This window comes from Pyricularia oryzae, chromosome 2 (assembly GCF_000002495.2).
Source record: "Pyricularia oryzae 70-15 chromosome 2, whole genome shotgun sequence".
In the NCBI taxonomy this organism is placed as follows: Eukaryota; Fungi; Ascomycota; class Sordariomycetes; order Magnaporthales; family Pyriculariaceae; genus Pyricularia; species Pyricularia oryzae.
Genome location: NC_017850.1, coordinates 4,488,072 through 4,503,913, shown reverse-complemented (window position 1 = coordinate 4,503,913; position 15,842 = coordinate 4,488,072). Strand labels below are relative to the sequence as shown.

Genomic DNA, 15,842 nt, shown 5'->3' with positions numbered 1-15,842 from the left:
ATGGATTTGTTTCCACCATTGTCCCTGCACGCCTGTTCAATGCCGCGATACATCATCAATATTTACAGAGCGGCTGTTAAACAATTTGATCTTTATCCACTTGCTTGCTGCGGGAGCCTTCGGTGTTAAGTATATTCTACTCTTTGGCGACTCTACCAATGATGTCATGTAGTTTCTTCTGGGCTAACTTGGCGGTCTATCAGATGGCACGGCGCTCTGCTCCCATCCTCTGAAGCTCAGCTGTGTATTTTTTTCATAAGTATAAGTGTCCATAAAGTGTTTCTCAACAACGAGAGTCAGAATATTTGTCCAAGGGTCTCTGACAAGCATTGCTAGAACGTGAATCTTTCTTCAGACGACAAAGTCTAGTCTTAATCAAGAACAACACGAGTCAACGGCACTCGCATAAAAGAATGGCGCTAGCTCCACCGAAAAGGAGGACCCCCCCACTTGCAGGGCTGTCCTCTCAACCAAGAGTTGGTCGCCCCGTCGTATTTCATATTTCAATTGCAATACACTCTATAAGTCGCTCCCGCACTCGCTTTTAGCGAACTCGGATAGTGCGCAATCCACACATCGCCTTCCGCCTGAGCGAGTGCGGACCTCGCTCGTCATGGACTTCACTAAGGATGACACCAGCCACATCTCGCTCGACGGAGGTGGTGAGCGATTGGACTCCACCATCAACGATGACGACGAATCCAAAACTGCTGTTGACGCCGCCGCCGACCCCGTCGACACCGATGCTGCCCCCAACACTACTATCGCATCACCCACCGAGGACTCGAATACCCAGCGCAATGCATCAACCCCTAACAAGGAGCGCCATTCCTTAACTCTAGATCAACGTCGATCGCTTCGTCGCTGGGCCAATAGTCAGGTCATACGCCCATCGCACAAGGCCTGTATCGACTGGTTTGAATCTCAGTACGGCCTCGTCATATCCCAGTCGACCGTTTCGCACTCGCTCTCTCCCAAATACACCCGCCTCGATGGCGACTCGCAACTTTCAGGCTCGCGCCTGCGCTTCGGCAATTGGCCAGATGTTGAAAAGTTGGTCCTCGTCTGGCACGCGGACATGGTGAATAGAGGTCGCCCGCCGAGCAATGAGGAGCTTGTGCAAAAGGCCACCCAGGTCTTTGAGTCCCTTCCCCGATACAAGGGCGAGAAGCCTCCCAACTTCTCCCCCGGTTGGGTCCATCGGTTCAAGAAACGGTATGGCTTGCTGATGCGCCGCCGTTCTCGCTTTACCGCGCCTCATGGCCAGGATGGTAGCAGTCCTGACGGAAATCACTTGGATCTGCCGTATCTCGTCGACCTTATCCCTCGGATAATGAGCCTCACCTCCAACACCCCGCCTGGCGTCATCCAAGAAACCATACAGCGTGTCGTCAGTTTGGATGTTAGTCTCGACAACTGTACAATCATTCGTGACACCGCCCTCCGAGGAGCTGTTTCCATTGAACAGCAATCGCACATGGATATTGCTGCGGCGGCTGCCGCAGTTGCTGCAGCTACCACCTCGGATTCGCACGATCGGCCGTCCATTTCTATCGGAAGTGTGGAGGGAGAGGAGGATGACCCTGAGCTTGCGTTGCAGAAAGCCCTAAGGCAAATTCAACAGCAAGAGGAGGTTTCTGTGGCGCAGGGAAACGGTGGTGAGACACAGATTGACACATGCTTGATGCCTGCCCGAAACAGCGTTGGCACCCTGGTTACCAGTGGATTTGAACCCCATCAACAACAACATCAGCAAACTCAACAATCACCGCCGCAGCCACAGCAGATATCTCAACAGCAGATGTCTCAACAGCAGCATGGAGCGGCGTTGCTCAGGGCGGAGGACAACCTCAAGCTGACTCCTATACCGAGTGCCAGCGCCCCGCAGTTTTCAGGCTCAGAACGCCCTGTTCGGTGCCCATTCTGCGTGAACACGAGGATGTTAAGGAGCATCAAGGAGGCCGTTGAGCATCTTTCCACGCATGTGGTTGTTTGAAGCGGAGAATGCATTTTCAATGGGCGTTTCTGGTCTCCTTTTTCTAAATTTTCAAGGGCAGCGTCCCCTCCCGCATGATTTTGGTAATGTATCATAGCTGTTAGGAGTATGGCGTTTGGTGTTTGGGCGTTTGACCTCATGTGTTATTTACCTGGCTGAGCCTGACTTAATGTTGTTGTCACTAAGGGGATCGACCTCTACTACTCGATAGCAGTCTTCCAGCTGCTCAGCTTGAGTTGCTGTGAGCAGATGTGGATTTTCAAGCATACCTATTTGAGTGGTTTCTATGGAGCCACCCGATCTAGGCATAAATATTAGGCACACGATGCAGTAACTACCACCGGAACCGTACCATACAATACAAAAGATATACTATGGGACACGATTTGGGTACAGAATTTGGTGTACGAGAACGCCGCCGCTAACTGATTTTGTACGTACCTGGGAACTTGGAATCTACGTCGGTGGCTCAGTATGTGCTTGGGATGAACTACGTAAGGAGAAAACAATGTCGCCCGGCCGGCGGCATAAATCCTACAAGGTTCGCTCCAAGTCCGCGAATATGCTCTGACTCCTAACTAAAAGTTCTAGAGCCTCCAGTTGGTTTTGTTTTGCGAACTCTGAACTCTGTTTGCTATCTAATTCCTTACTTTAGTTTGCCCCATGGTCTCATGCGACTATTTGCTTTTATGGCTACCTGTAGATATGCTGTGCTCTTTTAGCCTACGGGTGCTGACGAAAAATCTACCTGGTAGGCAAAAGTCAAAGGAATGTGTTCGTTTACCCCCTAGGTCGTGGAGCTTTCTGTCCGTAAGTAGGCAGCCAAAAATGACCATTTAGATTCAGGTCAAGAACCTAAGGTATTCCATCCAATTTGGGTGTTGCCACTACAGGTGGTCGTCGACTTGGAATTAGGAGCTCAACCCCTTCAGCCTCCCTTGCTTTCACCCTACTTACTCCTTCCTTTTCTGTCACTGCCGTAAAGAGTACTTTTTCGACGTCTCGCTGTACTTCAACCGATATTTGAGCCGCGTTACTTCCTCACTCGTCCCCAATTCAAAGTTCGGGACTCGACAAACCTTTGCCGCCAATTTCTATTGTGTTTTACTGGCGCGGGTACCACGAACTTGTTACACTCTTTTTTTCGGCAACCCATCCATTAATAAATACTGTGAATCGCCAAGATTGTTTTTGCGCCAGGGTAGCGTCAAAGCGAAAGTCGATGACCAAATCTGGCAAGTATACCACTCGGCCATTTCTTTTGATTTCTTTCGCCCAGTACCCCCTTGATACTTACTTGTTGCCTCTTCATCAGGATCAGCATAAGGCATGTCACTGTTGCCTCCCGTCGATCTACTGCAGGGCGGTTTTTTTTCGTAACATTTCTCATTTCTTCCGCCTCCTCTTTGATCATATCAAACACACCCCAACCAGGCTTCCTTATCGACCTACCTACTTCACTTGGGTACGCGCATGCCTAAGTAGGTAGTGTACCCTACCTACCTAGGCACCCATGTATCCAGCTGATCGCATATATGTTTAGTCGATCAAGTTTGCCTGCCTTTCCCAATTCGGAACATCTCGCCTGCCAATTCCAAAAGAAAACCAGGCGTTGGCGCACCACCTCCCCAGGTCTACCCTTTCAGATCTGCCACTATCGTCTACCCACAATCTGATCGTGGCAATGTTTGCTTTTCCATAATCTGGACCCCTTCGCACATAATTATTCGCCCCAGCAGCTGCGTTCATCTGCTAATAATCGGATCTTTCCGACCCTCTTGCAGCGATTCCACCCAAGCCGGCGGCAAACGAGCTGGTTTTGTACACAACCCCAAAATTCGCTGGTAAATATTCAGACACCCGATCAATCTCCCGTCACTTTTTACTCACGTCAACTTGGTCTCGCCTTCCAACTTACTTCGGTCACTTTTTGCCGGATGGGTACCGAGGTAGCTTTACCTGGTATCTGATACCAACTGCAAGCGTCACGCTGGCAAGGGCTTGCTTGACCTTGCAATTGCAATCTACCATGGCGTCACCCACCATGTCTCAGTCACAAGTTGCTTGCCAAGCACCAAGTAGCATCTCAGATGAAGCCAAAGACGCCTGCGAATCGACGGTCCTCGGCATCTTTCCGGATGCTGATCAAGACTGGCTCAGCACCATTTCCGAGACGCACGCCTATAATGCCGAACTTGTCATTGCTCTTATAGCTGACTTGCTTGAGGATGGCAAATCGTATCCCAAAAGGGCACGGCAACGGCAGAAGCGCAAGCGGTCACCAAGCAGCGAGGATGTCGGCGAACAAGTGGGCAAAAGATTCTCTGGACAGAAATATCGCGATAAATGCCTGACCAAGGCATACGAAACTACTGCGTAGGCTCCCATTCCCGGACAAGCCCTGCTGTCATGACCCATGTTACCAATGCTGACATGGTACTTTGCAGAAAGAATGCACTCAAGAAAGGCTTCCCCCAGGTAAAGGTCAGGACGCTGGATTCTTTGTTTATGCTGAACGATCACAGCACATTCAAAACCTCCTTGGCCGTACAGAAGCTTCTGAGGGAGCCTGATGCGGGAAAACTTGATTTCATATTAAAGAAAAGCGTCAAGAAACCGGACAAAGATCTGAAAAACGCATTCTCCTCAGCTGTCGGAGAAGAAAGGGAAGTATTGGAGGAACTCCTGGCTGCCATTAGTGTTGATCAGGCCAAAATGGACGCCTCAAACCGACTTGATCAGGGACAAAAGCTTGTGCAGGATGAACAAGACAATTTTGTCCTCGCCAAAGCCACAGGATCGGCCTCTGAATGTGGATGTTGCTTTGAGGAGTTCGCGAGCAATCGAATGGTATACTGCAACAGCCTAGAGCCGCACGTATGTTCCCCTTTCGGCTGTGAGCCTAGCCAGAGCTATACGCGTGTCCCTTGCTTACATGTTTGTGCACATAGTTCTTTTGTCGGCGATGCTTCACATCTGAGGCGGAAAGGCTAGTAGGGCTCAATAAATTCAAAATTGAATGCATGTCCATGGATGGAGATTGCCGCATGGGATTTTCCAGAACTCAGATCTTGCAGCTTGACAGCAAGCTTCGATTTGCCTTGGAGAGGCTCGAACAAGATGAGGCTATCCGCAGTGCAGGGCTCGAAAACCTGGAGACATGCCCGTTCTGTCCGTATGCGGAAGAATATCCTCCCGTCGAGCTGGATAAAGAGTTTCGCTGCAGAAATCCCGATTGCGGAATTACCAGCTGTCGGAGTTGTCGGCTCGAGACTCACATACCCAAGACCTGCGCAGAGGCGGCAGACGATAATGCTAAAGACGATAGTATCTCGGCTCGGCATGCCATCGAAGAGGCGATGTCTGCAGCAATGATTCGTAATTGCAACAAATGTAAGTAGTTTCATGACTACCTTTCCCGGATAAATCTCAAGCTTTATACTAACATATTCACAGGCAAGACGCCATTCATCAAGGAGCTTGGCTGTAACAAGATGACATGTACCAAGCCGAGTTGCGGCAACGTGCAATGTTATGTTTGTCACAAATCGTGCCTGTATGATCATTTTGACAGTAGGGCCCACGGTGGCAAGCCTGGAAACTGTCCTTTATTCGATCAAAGTGTTGAGAAACGGCATGAGGATGAAGTCTCAGCAGCCGAGGAGCTGGCTCGCCAGGCTGCCATCGTCGCAAACCCGCAACTAGATAGCGATGTGCTCAAGATAAAGTTCTCCTTCCAGCTGGATGAAGAAGAGAAGAAACGAAAGTTCGCGCTGGGTCTTCAACGCCATGGAGTCGATGCTCTCCAGCTTGAACGCCGGGCCAGGTTTGAAGGTTAGTGCTTTACACACAATCGGCTCGGCAAAACATCTAGAAGCAAAGAATAAATCCTTTGTAATCTACCTTGCTATGCTTGCTTTCCCTGCATCTGACGCGCCAGTGCTAACTCTTGGCCGCTCCTGCCGTATTTGCAGAGCAAAGACGAAGATGGGAACAGGGACGCCTAGAAGCTCAGCAACGAAATTTACAGCGCAACGGAGGCGCCCATCAGCAAAGAGTCATCGCCCACACAATCCCTCACTCGGTTCAGCAGCCTTTAAACCCGAACTTGGCCTTGGGAGCGTCATTTCCAGCACGACAGTCGATTGTGCCAGCTCTGCCATTGCAGCTCGCACAGCCTCTCCCAGCCCGGAATGCTCCTGATCAGCAGCTCCAGATCTATCCACCAATTCCACAAGGGCAAAATGAACAACTTGTGTTCCATCCATGGGCTTTTCAAAATTACGGAGTCCTCCCAGCTATGCCTATACCACAACCAGCGCCAGCGGCACTCCAGCACTATGGCGCTGCGTTCGATCTCCAGTCGCGATGGCAGGCTATACCAGGCCCCAACCCTATTGACAACCAGATGGCACCAAGGCAAGGTTTAGGTTGGAAATGGAACTACTCTCAGCATACTCCCGGCGCCGAAGACTTGGAAGTACATCAACAACAACAACAGTGGCCTGATCAACAAGACCAGTCACTGGTCCCTAAGATGGACGCATTCCATATACCAGGCCAATCCCTACTAGCGCAGGGCTTACCCATCTTTGGTCAACATGGTCAGCAAAATGAGGCATCATCTAGGCTCGGTTCTAAGCAAAACCCGATCGACCTCGACGCAGGAACTGACCATCGTGAGCAAACATAACAAGCAGGCCTGTTGCCCTCATATGTTTCTGCCGGGACCAGAGTTTCCATAGAACTCCGTTCAACACTAAACTTACCACTGAATCCGCTGATGGGGGAAAAAGAAGATATCAATAATAGGTCGACAAAACTGTCAGTACGATAGCAGACCCAGCCTTTAGCAGAGAATGTCAGGTTTCGTCATCCGGTGACATACCACTGAGTGTCATTTCTACGATATCGACGCCTAATCTGCCGTATGACGATGGCCTCGACAGAGTCTCAGCGGTGAGAAAGGTAGAAGTAAAATACCAAAACCGAGGGTATATACGGAGAATAAAACCCTTCAGGGCTCAGAGCAATCACTGAAGTAATGATCACTTGGTCTGTTAAACGCTGACTAGTTGGCGCTGGGAAACTTGATGAATCTTAGCGGGGTTTACCAGAACACAGTGCCTCCTCACAATGTAGAGTGATTTTGCTCCTCCCGTCCCTTTATATGGGGTATATTCATGTTGTACCTAAGCGTTCTGTTTCGACATGGGATGACTCGAGTGGAGATTGGGCGAGATGGGTTGATATGGATGGCATGTGGAAGGCATGGAAGACATGGCTTTGACGTTTAACAAGCGATCGCTACGTATTGGCGAGATTCAGTTGTAGTATTCTATGAGACACATCGAGCGGGGTTTATAACAAGCACCCCAAGGCAAATCAAATAGTACACTTTTGTGCTTGATCCTTCTCGATTACTGGGTCTCATATGGACACAGCCTTGTACGCCGTAAGATCATGTGCCCCATGGTAAACAGAGACTACCTGGTCCGGCCAAATTTTTCATGCCATTTACCTTTGGGCTTGGCTGCCGCTGGGACTGGTCCATTTTCCGGCAAAAGCTCAACAGTCTCGTGCACGCTGGCTATCGCACGCATACCCGTTTCCGTGCATACACCCGAGGTGGCATTGGAGTCTTGAGCAATTTCATCCACAGGCCGGAGAATAATGAGAGCGTTGGATGTGTTCTTTTGTCTCAGCGAGTAGGTTTTGCCGTCTGCTTCAAGTAGGGCAGCTGCTGGTGAAGACTTCAGTTTCAGCCTGGGATTTTTGACAGGTAAGCTTTGAGCTTTCCAAATCACTTTTCTTCAGACTCTCACTGGGTAATGTACAGCTGACAGGTTGCGCTTCGGGAACTGTCGTTGGGGATATGTTGTGGGACGCGGGACGCCAAGGGATACGGAGAAGGGGAGAGAGGAGGAAAAAAAAAAGAAAAAAAAGAAAAAAAAAAAAAAAAAAAAGACCTACGACAGTGGATTCTCGCCCTCCAAAAGCGTAACAAGTTCTGGAGGAAGCTCAAGTAGTTTGTACCCAACACCATCGCGCCCATGAGAAAATGGAATTCCTTTGTTGGTTTGGCTGGACATGTCTTGATCTGTAGTGGCTTTTGCAAGTTTATCTCTCACTTTTAGGAAAATTGCGCAAAAATGTCAAGTCGCAAAAGGTGAGTTAACAACAGCATTTCTTTGCTTCTTCAAACGTGGTCGAAGCGGGCGAGTAAGAGGAGCTCAAATTACTTGTTAGTTACATGTTTGCTGTTGTCTCGCCAACTCGGATCGGATGTGGACATACTCGCATGGAAATCTTGAATAAATACGATGTGGTCGGTATGAAAGCTGGGCTGCAGCTTTTTTGGTGACGTTGGGTTGTATAAGTGGGCGACATAAATGGCGGGGTAGTTGCAGACAGGGGTTACCAAGTGCTGCTTAATTGTGCATCCCGATTCGCCGAATCGCCTTGTTTTTTGTTTACGCCAAACGCGTGCGGACCGAAACACGCGCAGCTGTGGGTGGGTTCGCTCCCTCCCGCGATCTCAGCTTGACCGCCCTTGACCGCCTAAAACAAGACAAGATTGAGGCTTCTCAATGTCTGGGGCCCTTGTCACAGTGCTAGAAACCTGCAATCAAGGGCGCCCGTTTTTAGTTTTGCTCCCCCAAAAGGACCAAATTGTGCCTCAGCAGCAGAAAAACGACATCATTTCTCCGTCTTCCTTACGCAGGCCTTGTGGTAGCTTGATGCTCTCCGCGATCTAGGCTTGCTAGCGCATCTTATTGTTTACCCAAAGACCCGCCTGTCGCGCGCACAGTCCCCTCTCTTGGTGACCGTCGCCGTAAACACAAACCTATCAACCACCTTCTTTACGCACGCACATCAAAGTCTCACCAAATACACCACCGTCGATACCCAACCACCCAAATCGCCGCCACCGAGTCGCACTGCTGCCCTTGTCGCTCCTTGACTTCAACGGCTACGGAACCCCTTTATCCGGCCGCAGAGAAAAACATAATGTCTACTTGAGGCGCCTCATCTCGAGTCCCGTCCTCGTCTCCGGACCGTCCTGCTCGTGCCACAGTCATTACCAATCTAATCAGGCGCATACTCACATCTATCGAGTGCTTGACCTGGCGATACGACCCATCCATCGCCTCTTCTAGTTGGGCCAAGCCTGCCAATATCGCAGATCGACCATGCGAGCGGCCCAATAACCGACCATGGTCCGTGTTACTGACGAGCTGGCTCTCTCGCCAGAGCATGTTACTCTTTATTATACCAGCGATCCGTTGCTCGGCCACCTGCCTGTCCTCGTCTTTCACGGCCCCTCGACGACCGCAAACTATACCCTCAACAGCTCGCGACTCCAGATCCACGTCTGTAGTCCAGCCGGCGTGCAATCCTACCCTCGTATTACCATCTCACCTAATTCTCCCTTCTATGCCGCCGTCAACTACCTACCTCGCGAGTTCCAGGGCGACGAGATCTGCCGGGGACTTGCCTTTGGTATCTTTAAATACTTCACCGAGCTGCCGCAGTCGGTCAAGTCTCATCTTAAGAACCAATACCCTACGACTCGAGGTCGCCGGCCTGGGTCCGCCCCGGCACTTTTTAATGAACAGCATGCCGCCGATCTGGCCAAGGCAATGGCGAAGGCGGAAAACACCGCCGATACCATACAGATATTCCAGGCGGCCTTCCAGACCCAGCATGTGAACAACGTCGACGTCGACCTTGTGCTACCCCCCGGTGCAATAATTCCACTCAACCCAGACGATCTGGAGGATGTGCCTGAGGACGAGGATGATATTCTGGATCCAACTTTGCGCCAATATGGAATGTACACGCCTTTGGTTAAGCTTTTTGGAGAACCTGTCTTCTTGCCCACGTCCAAGCTCCGACGCGCCCCTTCGAAACCTAGCTCGCTCAACCGGGGGAGGTCCTATACCAAAGATCAAAAGATTGAACTGCGGATGAAGATGGGCGAGCTGGTGGATACGGAGGAGCGATACGTGGTCAAGCTGAATGAGCTGGTCAACCACATTGCCGACGACTTTAGACATCGCGCAAAGAACCGGTCTACCGAGAGTCTGAGCCCTACCGAGGATGAGATTGACCGGCTTTTTCCGCGCTCCGCCGAACGCATCCTCCAGATCAACACAGGTTTCATGCAAGCACTGCGAAAGGTCATGGACGATACGGAGGAAGATGCAATTAACGACGCCGAGAACACATCCATGAACTCACGAGCTGGAGGCTCGATCCGGGTCAAAGATCCCAGCGGGGCTCTCGCCATGGCGCGAACGTTCCTGGAATGGTTTCCGAAATTCACCGATTGCTATCAGGAGTATATTCGCGCCAGTCAAAACTTTCCACAGCTACTTAATTCCTTCCTCGATAAGGAGTCGAGTTTCCGGCAACGTGTAACACAGACTGGCGAGCAGGCTGTCCGCTCGATCCTTATCGAGCCGGTGCAAAGGCTGCCGCGCTATAGTCTGTTTATTGATCAAATAATAGGCTCCTTGCCCATCACACACCCTGCTTTACAGCTCATGCTTCGCGCACGAGACATAATCACGAATATCTGCTCCATGGACGAACCACTGCAGGACAAACCACCTGTCACGCATCGCCTCCGAAATTTGGTTGAGAGCTGGCCTATCGATCTAGAGCCACAGGGGAGGTTGATAATGGCAACCGACTTTCTTGAGCTCGCCCCGCCCTACAATAACTGCACAGAGGCCTCTTTACAGGATCGTGCTGGCATCTTTCTCGTCTTCTCCGACTGCATCGTGATGCTGAAGAAGAAGCCAAATTCAACATTGAAAGGCCGCGACTTGATTCGTGAGGTTGACAAGCCCTCTCCTGCGGGACTACTCGCCTCCATGACGAACGCAGCAGGGGGCCCTGGATACTATGAAATTGCATTTGCTGGATGGCACAGCATAGCAGATGTTCGATTCACAGAATCAGCAGATAATCGCATGATCTGGATGACGTCAACACAAGAGATGAAAGGCTCGCATGCCGGGGGTTATGCCAGCGGCAAAGCCGTAACATCGCGTTGCTTTCTCCTCCAGGAACAGTTTGAGGCCAAGGCGTCACGATGGAGCGAAGATATTGTCAAGTCCAGGATAGAAGCTCGCTTCCCCGAAAAGGAAAGGGAAGACCCAACGTGGACACTACGATCTGTCAGGATGCCCGACAACAACCTCGGACTGCATGCAGCCGTTTTCCAAGAGGGCGCTGATCAGCTCATCGAGGGGCGGAGGGAACCAGCTCCCATTCGCATCGTTCTCGACACAGATAAAGGGACGAAATCAGCGCCCGTAGGACATTACGGCGTCGAGATACTGATAGAGGTCAAGTTCAGAGACGCAAAGAGCAAAGTCAGCATGAATACCCTGGGGCTCAATGGCAAGCGGTTTACAGATGATGTGGCGCTGGAGGACTTCTTGCCGATGGTCTCAAGACGAAGTAAGGCACCATAACGTGATTTCTCGACCACCTGTCGATATGCTAACAAACGCTTTCTGGGGAAACAGTTATTCAGCTATTGAGCCAGCAGTTTAACGTCGGGAACCACTTCTTGGCCACAGCGTTGGTATCATACTACACAAAAACGCTGCGCGGGCTGAACCTGTCATCGAGAGCGGAGAAGACAAGATCATTCTTAGCTTCCTCACCGGTGAAGCTCTTATCTAGCTTCTTGGGGGGTTCATCGATATCTGGAGAATCTTTCGGCACATCGAAATTGCAGAAACCACAACTTCTGAACGCTTCCAGCTCCAGCCTATTCCCGCCGGTATTAAGCCGTTCTAATAGCTCGTCGACAAGTCGGCATGAAATCACCTCTTTAAGTGGCTCAATCAGGGATAAGGATGCTATCAAAACCGATGAGGACCGACCAGAGAACCCACTGGTACGGCTTGAACAGACCTTTACCGGGTACGTGGCTGTTTTACAGTCGAGAAAAGGACAGTTTGTTGGGAGAACACTCTTGAACAGATCTTCTGCGGATGAACTGTCGATAAACGATCTATACAACCGGTTGATAGAATCACCGTTTGACTGGGACGCTTCAGCGGACCTCCCATCCGAAGTAATATTTGCCGCGTTTGAGAAATTCACGCGCATTGCCTGGCGCGACCAAATGGGGCCGATTATGACGGTCCAGGCCCTAGACGCACTACAAGAGCGAGCCGCAAGGAGGGTGCCGGGAGACTTTGCAGACTTTGTGAACTATCTCTTTGCTGACATGGCCCCGCAGAACCGCAGGGCCTTCACGGCGCTGATCAAGCTGCTCGCAGACCTGCTGGATGGATGCGCCAACGACGGCGACCGAGGGGCTCTAACGGTGGCTTTTGCCGAGGTGCTCGCTCTCGACGGCAATCCCAACGTCTACATCAACCTCCTCGATCGTTTGGTAGAAGATTGTGATCGGATTTTCGAGGAAATTGGATTTGGATCCAACCCGGGCTTTCGCGGCTCGGCGTATGAGTCTATGAACTCAATGACGAGAGGCCAGAAGTCGGCGACGGGATCCTTGACATCAAATACCTCATCGCTTCGGCGGAAACTGGGTTTCGATACCCTGTTGCGACAAAACAGCAGCAGCAAGGACTCTGAGCGTCCCTCTATGTGGAGGAGTCTGAGCAAGCATGGTAGGCATCCGGCGACTGGAGAGAGTTCCAGCCTATCAAAGGCCTCGGCAGGCCGGGCCAGGTCAATCGACATGGGGATGCCCTCCCCTAACAGGCTGCGGCGCCCTGGCTCCCGCGACAGACCACCAGTTGCTGGTGCCTTTGACGACATCATGACGAGACCCGCCAGCTCGCACCGTTTGGAGACGATTGGGGAGCCAGAAGTTGAGACCATACCGGAGAGGCCGCTCAAAATCAAGAGGCGAAGCTCACTGTCAGATCTGAAGAGTCTGATGGCAGCCGCAAGCCTGGAAGACGCTCCTCCATTGCCACTGCGCATTAACAAGCAGACTTCGGAAAAGTTCAATTCGACAACAAAACTGCCCACTCCTTCAAAGATACCAGTGAGCCCTCGGGCTCTACAAGGGGGAGTAATGTCGCCACGTCAAAAGGAGAACTTTGCAGATCCCGTGGTGGGCTTAGGGCTGGGGCTGAAGGCATCGCTTACCTCACCGCCTCTGGAAAAGCCATCGCATTCTAAGAGCATGTCGACTTCCCAGATTCCCACGCTGAGAATAACGCGCAATCCTGAGTTAGGTCGGCCTGATTTGCTGGGCCGTTCCCAGACCAGCCCGACCAGGCCGACATCGACACAAAAGCTAAGACTCCAGTCGCCTCAGAAGCTTCGCGAGCGCCTGCAGTCCGAAAAGAAGGCTGTCGATGATGTCGACGCCTCGCTGCAGTCAGAGCTGTCCCGCATAACTGAGGATATGGCTCGAGTGAACGGTTCCATGCCACCTCGGAAAGATACCACGTCCGTGGAGGTGCGCAGGCTACAGGCCAGCATAAGAGCGCTAGAAGAACGCCTTTATCACGCAACAACCGAGTCCTTGCAGCGCCATGCGGCCATTGAGCGCGACATGGAGACGACAATGAAGGCCAACGAGGCAAAGGTGCGAGGCATCGACCAGCTGTACAAAGAATCAATGGCGGAGAACGAGCTGCTCTACGAAAAGTTCAACTCGGAGCTGGGCAAGATCGTCAAGGCGTTGAAGGGCAAGGGTCGCGAGGACAAGGAAGAGTTAGTGGCAAAACTCAAGGAGCAAAGTGAAGAGACTGCTCGCGTTAAGAAGGAGAACGCACGGCTGCGCAGAGATATTGTCAGCTTGAGAACCTTGCTAAAAGGTGGTGAGAGCTGAGGTGGACGTCGCCGTGGGAGATTTTGTTCTTTTCTTTTCAACTTTAAGTGATGATACCTTGTTATGTGCGAAGGAGTTTACTCACGAGGCAATGTTTTAGGTTCGGCGTTCTAGGCTTCTCATGGCTTTCTGTGTGGGACGACAAGAGCCAGACCTGTTTGTGGTCGGCTGTGTACTCTAGGTTGGTTATATTCTCAAAGGCCTGTACCTAATATGGCCTTTTTACTCTTACATAGCATATCTGCCTTAGTGTGCATATCCAGCTAGTAGTTTCTATACTAGGGAATACAGCGTTTGATAGTGACTGATTGGACCATTCACTACTCGCTTACTTTCTCGATCATATGACGGAGTTTTGACGTTATGGCTCCTCTCTCATGGGGACTTTGACTTAGAAACCAGGTTTTGAGTGGATTCGAGCAACTTGGCCTTGCTTTCTTCTACCCAACACTCAAAGAAAAGGGGTCCGGCTTCAACAGAGCGAACAGCCGTTGTTCTGGCAGCACCAACATCTTGGCTATGCTTAAGCCTTTTCTTTGCTGGCGGCTGCGACTTTGACTGCGTTGGGATCCAGGCTTGGGGGTGCTGGAAGTTTTCAGGTTAGCTTACGCGGATGATTTGAGTGGTGGAGCTTTCGTGACGAACCTTGAGTGGTGGGCGAGCATTATCCCGCAACTCGACGGCAATGGTGAAGGTGCAGCCCTCAGGTAGACGTGCAAGCTGCTCGCCAGTATTTGCTAGGCGCTTGACGGCCCCGCGAAGGTGTTCATTGACGTCAACCCAGTTTATCTCGTCTTCTGGTGCCACAGCTGCCAGCTCTAGTTCTCTATCAGAGGCCGGCCGTTGCTCTTGGTCGCCCTCTTCGTCGTTTTCTTGCTCTTCATCGCTGTCGGTGAATTCAGCTGCCTCCTCGCCGGACTCGGAGTCTTCATCCTCGTCATCCTCTTCGCCGTCGCCACCATCGGCTCCCTCAGCAGATCGGCCACCGTCCCCGTCGCCTTCCTTTGCATCGCCCTTCTTCTTCTTGTCGGGCTTCTTCTTGGGATCGTCTACGCCAAAGTTTAGCAGAGCCTCAGCCCCGCCAGGCCAGGCGGGGAACTCGGAAACGTCAAACATCCAGCGCTCGAGCACGGCCCCAGGCTTTGGCGGAGGAGGCTTGGCAGGCCTCGACGAGTCTTTGTCCGCCCCAGGGGTCGTCTTGGTAGTGGCAGGGCTGGTTGCTGATATGGTGGTCTGCGCCGCTCTGGTCGTGGCAGGCGAGGGCTGAGTGGCCGGTCGTGAGACCTTGCCAGTTGATATGGCAATAGCTCTCTTTGCCGGCAGTGGAGGAGGGCCCATGGTTCCAGGGGGGGGCTTTGTTCCGGATTTCTGGCCCGGCGTGGTGGTGGTGTTGGCGGGAGCGGCAGCAGCCTTGTCCGTCCTGGTTTTGGCAGGAAGAGGCTTGACTGGAGGAGCATGGATTACGATACCAATCCGCTGGGCGGCGCCATCAGCAATCTGAGCTATCGCGGCGTCGACGGCATCGTGAACCCAGCTGCACACGGCAGGGTGGCGGTTCTGATGCACGGGGAGGTTGAAGGCGCGGACGGACATGAAGGTCCGCTGCGGATAGATGCCCCGGTAGTAGAGAATGTTGTGGATCGCGACTGTCAAGAAGGAGTTGAAGGAGCTCATCAAAGTGTATGCTTGTGGTAAAGGCAAGGATGGCTCGCTCGCAGTTGGTGAGCCAGGCCTGGATGGTGATGGGCTCCTACTCCTGGCCCCTGGCACCGATGGTGGCGCGCATAATTCCATTCTCATCCAGCTAAATCAACTTGGCTTTTTGTTCTTCGTAGAATTCCCTCTAAACTGTTTCTCTTTTTTTAATCCATGAGTATTTTTATATTTCTTATTTCTGGTATGCCTGGTGGTGCCGCTTCCAACTTTTACGTGGCAAGCGCCAATCGAGAAAGACAAACGCGAGAACTTGACACGAAAGCACGTGACGATGGCGGGGTAATTCCGTTG

At 51.7% G+C, this 15,842-nt stretch overlaps 6 protein-coding genes across 7 annotated transcripts; 4 read left to right on the top strand and 2 right to left on the bottom strand.

The window, feature by feature from the left end:
- The first annotated feature begins 49 nt into the window (after positions 1 to 49).
- On the top strand, positions 50 to 2,494 carry MGG_01698 (uncharacterized protein). The gene is made up of 2 exons (XM_003714644.1): positions 50 to 129; positions 204 to 2,494. Exon 2 carries the CDS (start codon positions 614 to 616, stop codon positions 1,994 to 1,996), a length of 1,383 nt encoding a protein of 460 aa, XP_003714692.1. The 5' UTR covers positions 50 to 129; positions 204 to 613; the 3' UTR covers positions 1,997 to 2,494.
- Positions 2,495 to 4,040: 1,546 nt separating this feature from the next.
- Positions 4,041 to 4,376, top strand: MGG_15756 (uncharacterized protein; the record flags this gene model as incomplete). Its single annotated transcript, XM_003714643.1, has 1 exon — positions 4,041 to 4,376. The coding sequence occupies one exon, from the start codon at positions 4,041 to 4,043 to the stop codon at positions 4,374 to 4,376; it is 336 nt and encodes a 111-aa protein (XP_003714691.1).
- Positions 4,377 to 4,597: 221 nt separating this feature from the next.
- On the top strand, positions 4,598 to 6,700 carry MGG_15755 (uncharacterized protein). The gene is made up of 4 exons (XM_003714642.1): positions 4,598 to 4,873; positions 4,948 to 5,389; positions 5,453 to 5,830; positions 5,971 to 6,700. Exons 1-4 carry the CDS (start codon positions 4,712 to 4,714, stop codon positions 6,687 to 6,689), a joined length of 1,701 nt encoding a protein of 566 aa, XP_003714690.1. The 5' UTR covers positions 4,598 to 4,711; the 3' UTR covers positions 6,690 to 6,700.
- A 489-nt stretch (positions 6,701 to 7,189) lies between these two features.
- MGG_01696 lies at positions 7,190 to 8,370 on the bottom strand. 2 transcript variants are annotated; one of them, XM_003714640.1, is made up of 3 exons: positions 8,294 to 8,370; positions 7,970 to 8,193; positions 7,190 to 7,762 (listed from the first exon to the last, which is right to left on the bottom strand). In XM_003714640.1, exons 2-3 carry the CDS (start codon positions 8,086 to 8,088, stop codon positions 7,483 to 7,485), a joined length of 399 nt encoding a protein of 132 aa, XP_003714688.1. In that variant the 5' UTR covers positions 8,089 to 8,193; positions 8,294 to 8,370; the 3' UTR covers positions 7,190 to 7,482. The 2 variants fall into 2 exon arrangements, with proteins under 2 accessions (XP_003714688.1, XP_003714689.1); XM_003714641.1 differs by lacking the exon at positions 8,294 to 8,370 and having other exon boundaries at positions 7,970 to 8,270.
- A 248-nt stretch (positions 8,371 to 8,618) lies between these two features.
- On the top strand, positions 8,619 to 14,139 carry MGG_01695 (uncharacterized protein). The gene is made up of 2 exons (XM_003714639.1): positions 8,619 to 11,470; positions 11,539 to 14,139. The coding sequence occupies exons 1-2, from the start codon at positions 9,214 to 9,216 to the stop codon at positions 13,833 to 13,835; spliced, it is 4,554 nt and encodes a 1,517-aa protein (XP_003714687.1). The 5' UTR covers positions 8,619 to 9,213; the 3' UTR covers positions 13,836 to 14,139.
- On the bottom strand, positions 13,917 to 15,742 carry MGG_01694 (uncharacterized protein). The gene is made up of 2 exons (XM_003714638.1): positions 14,481 to 15,742; positions 13,917 to 14,420 (listed from the first exon to the last, which is right to left on the bottom strand). Exons 1-2 carry the CDS (start codon positions 15,633 to 15,635, stop codon positions 14,211 to 14,213), a joined length of 1,365 nt encoding a protein of 454 aa, XP_003714686.1. The 5' UTR covers positions 15,636 to 15,742; the 3' UTR covers positions 13,917 to 14,210.
- Positions 15,743 to 15,842: the final 100 nt, after the last annotated feature.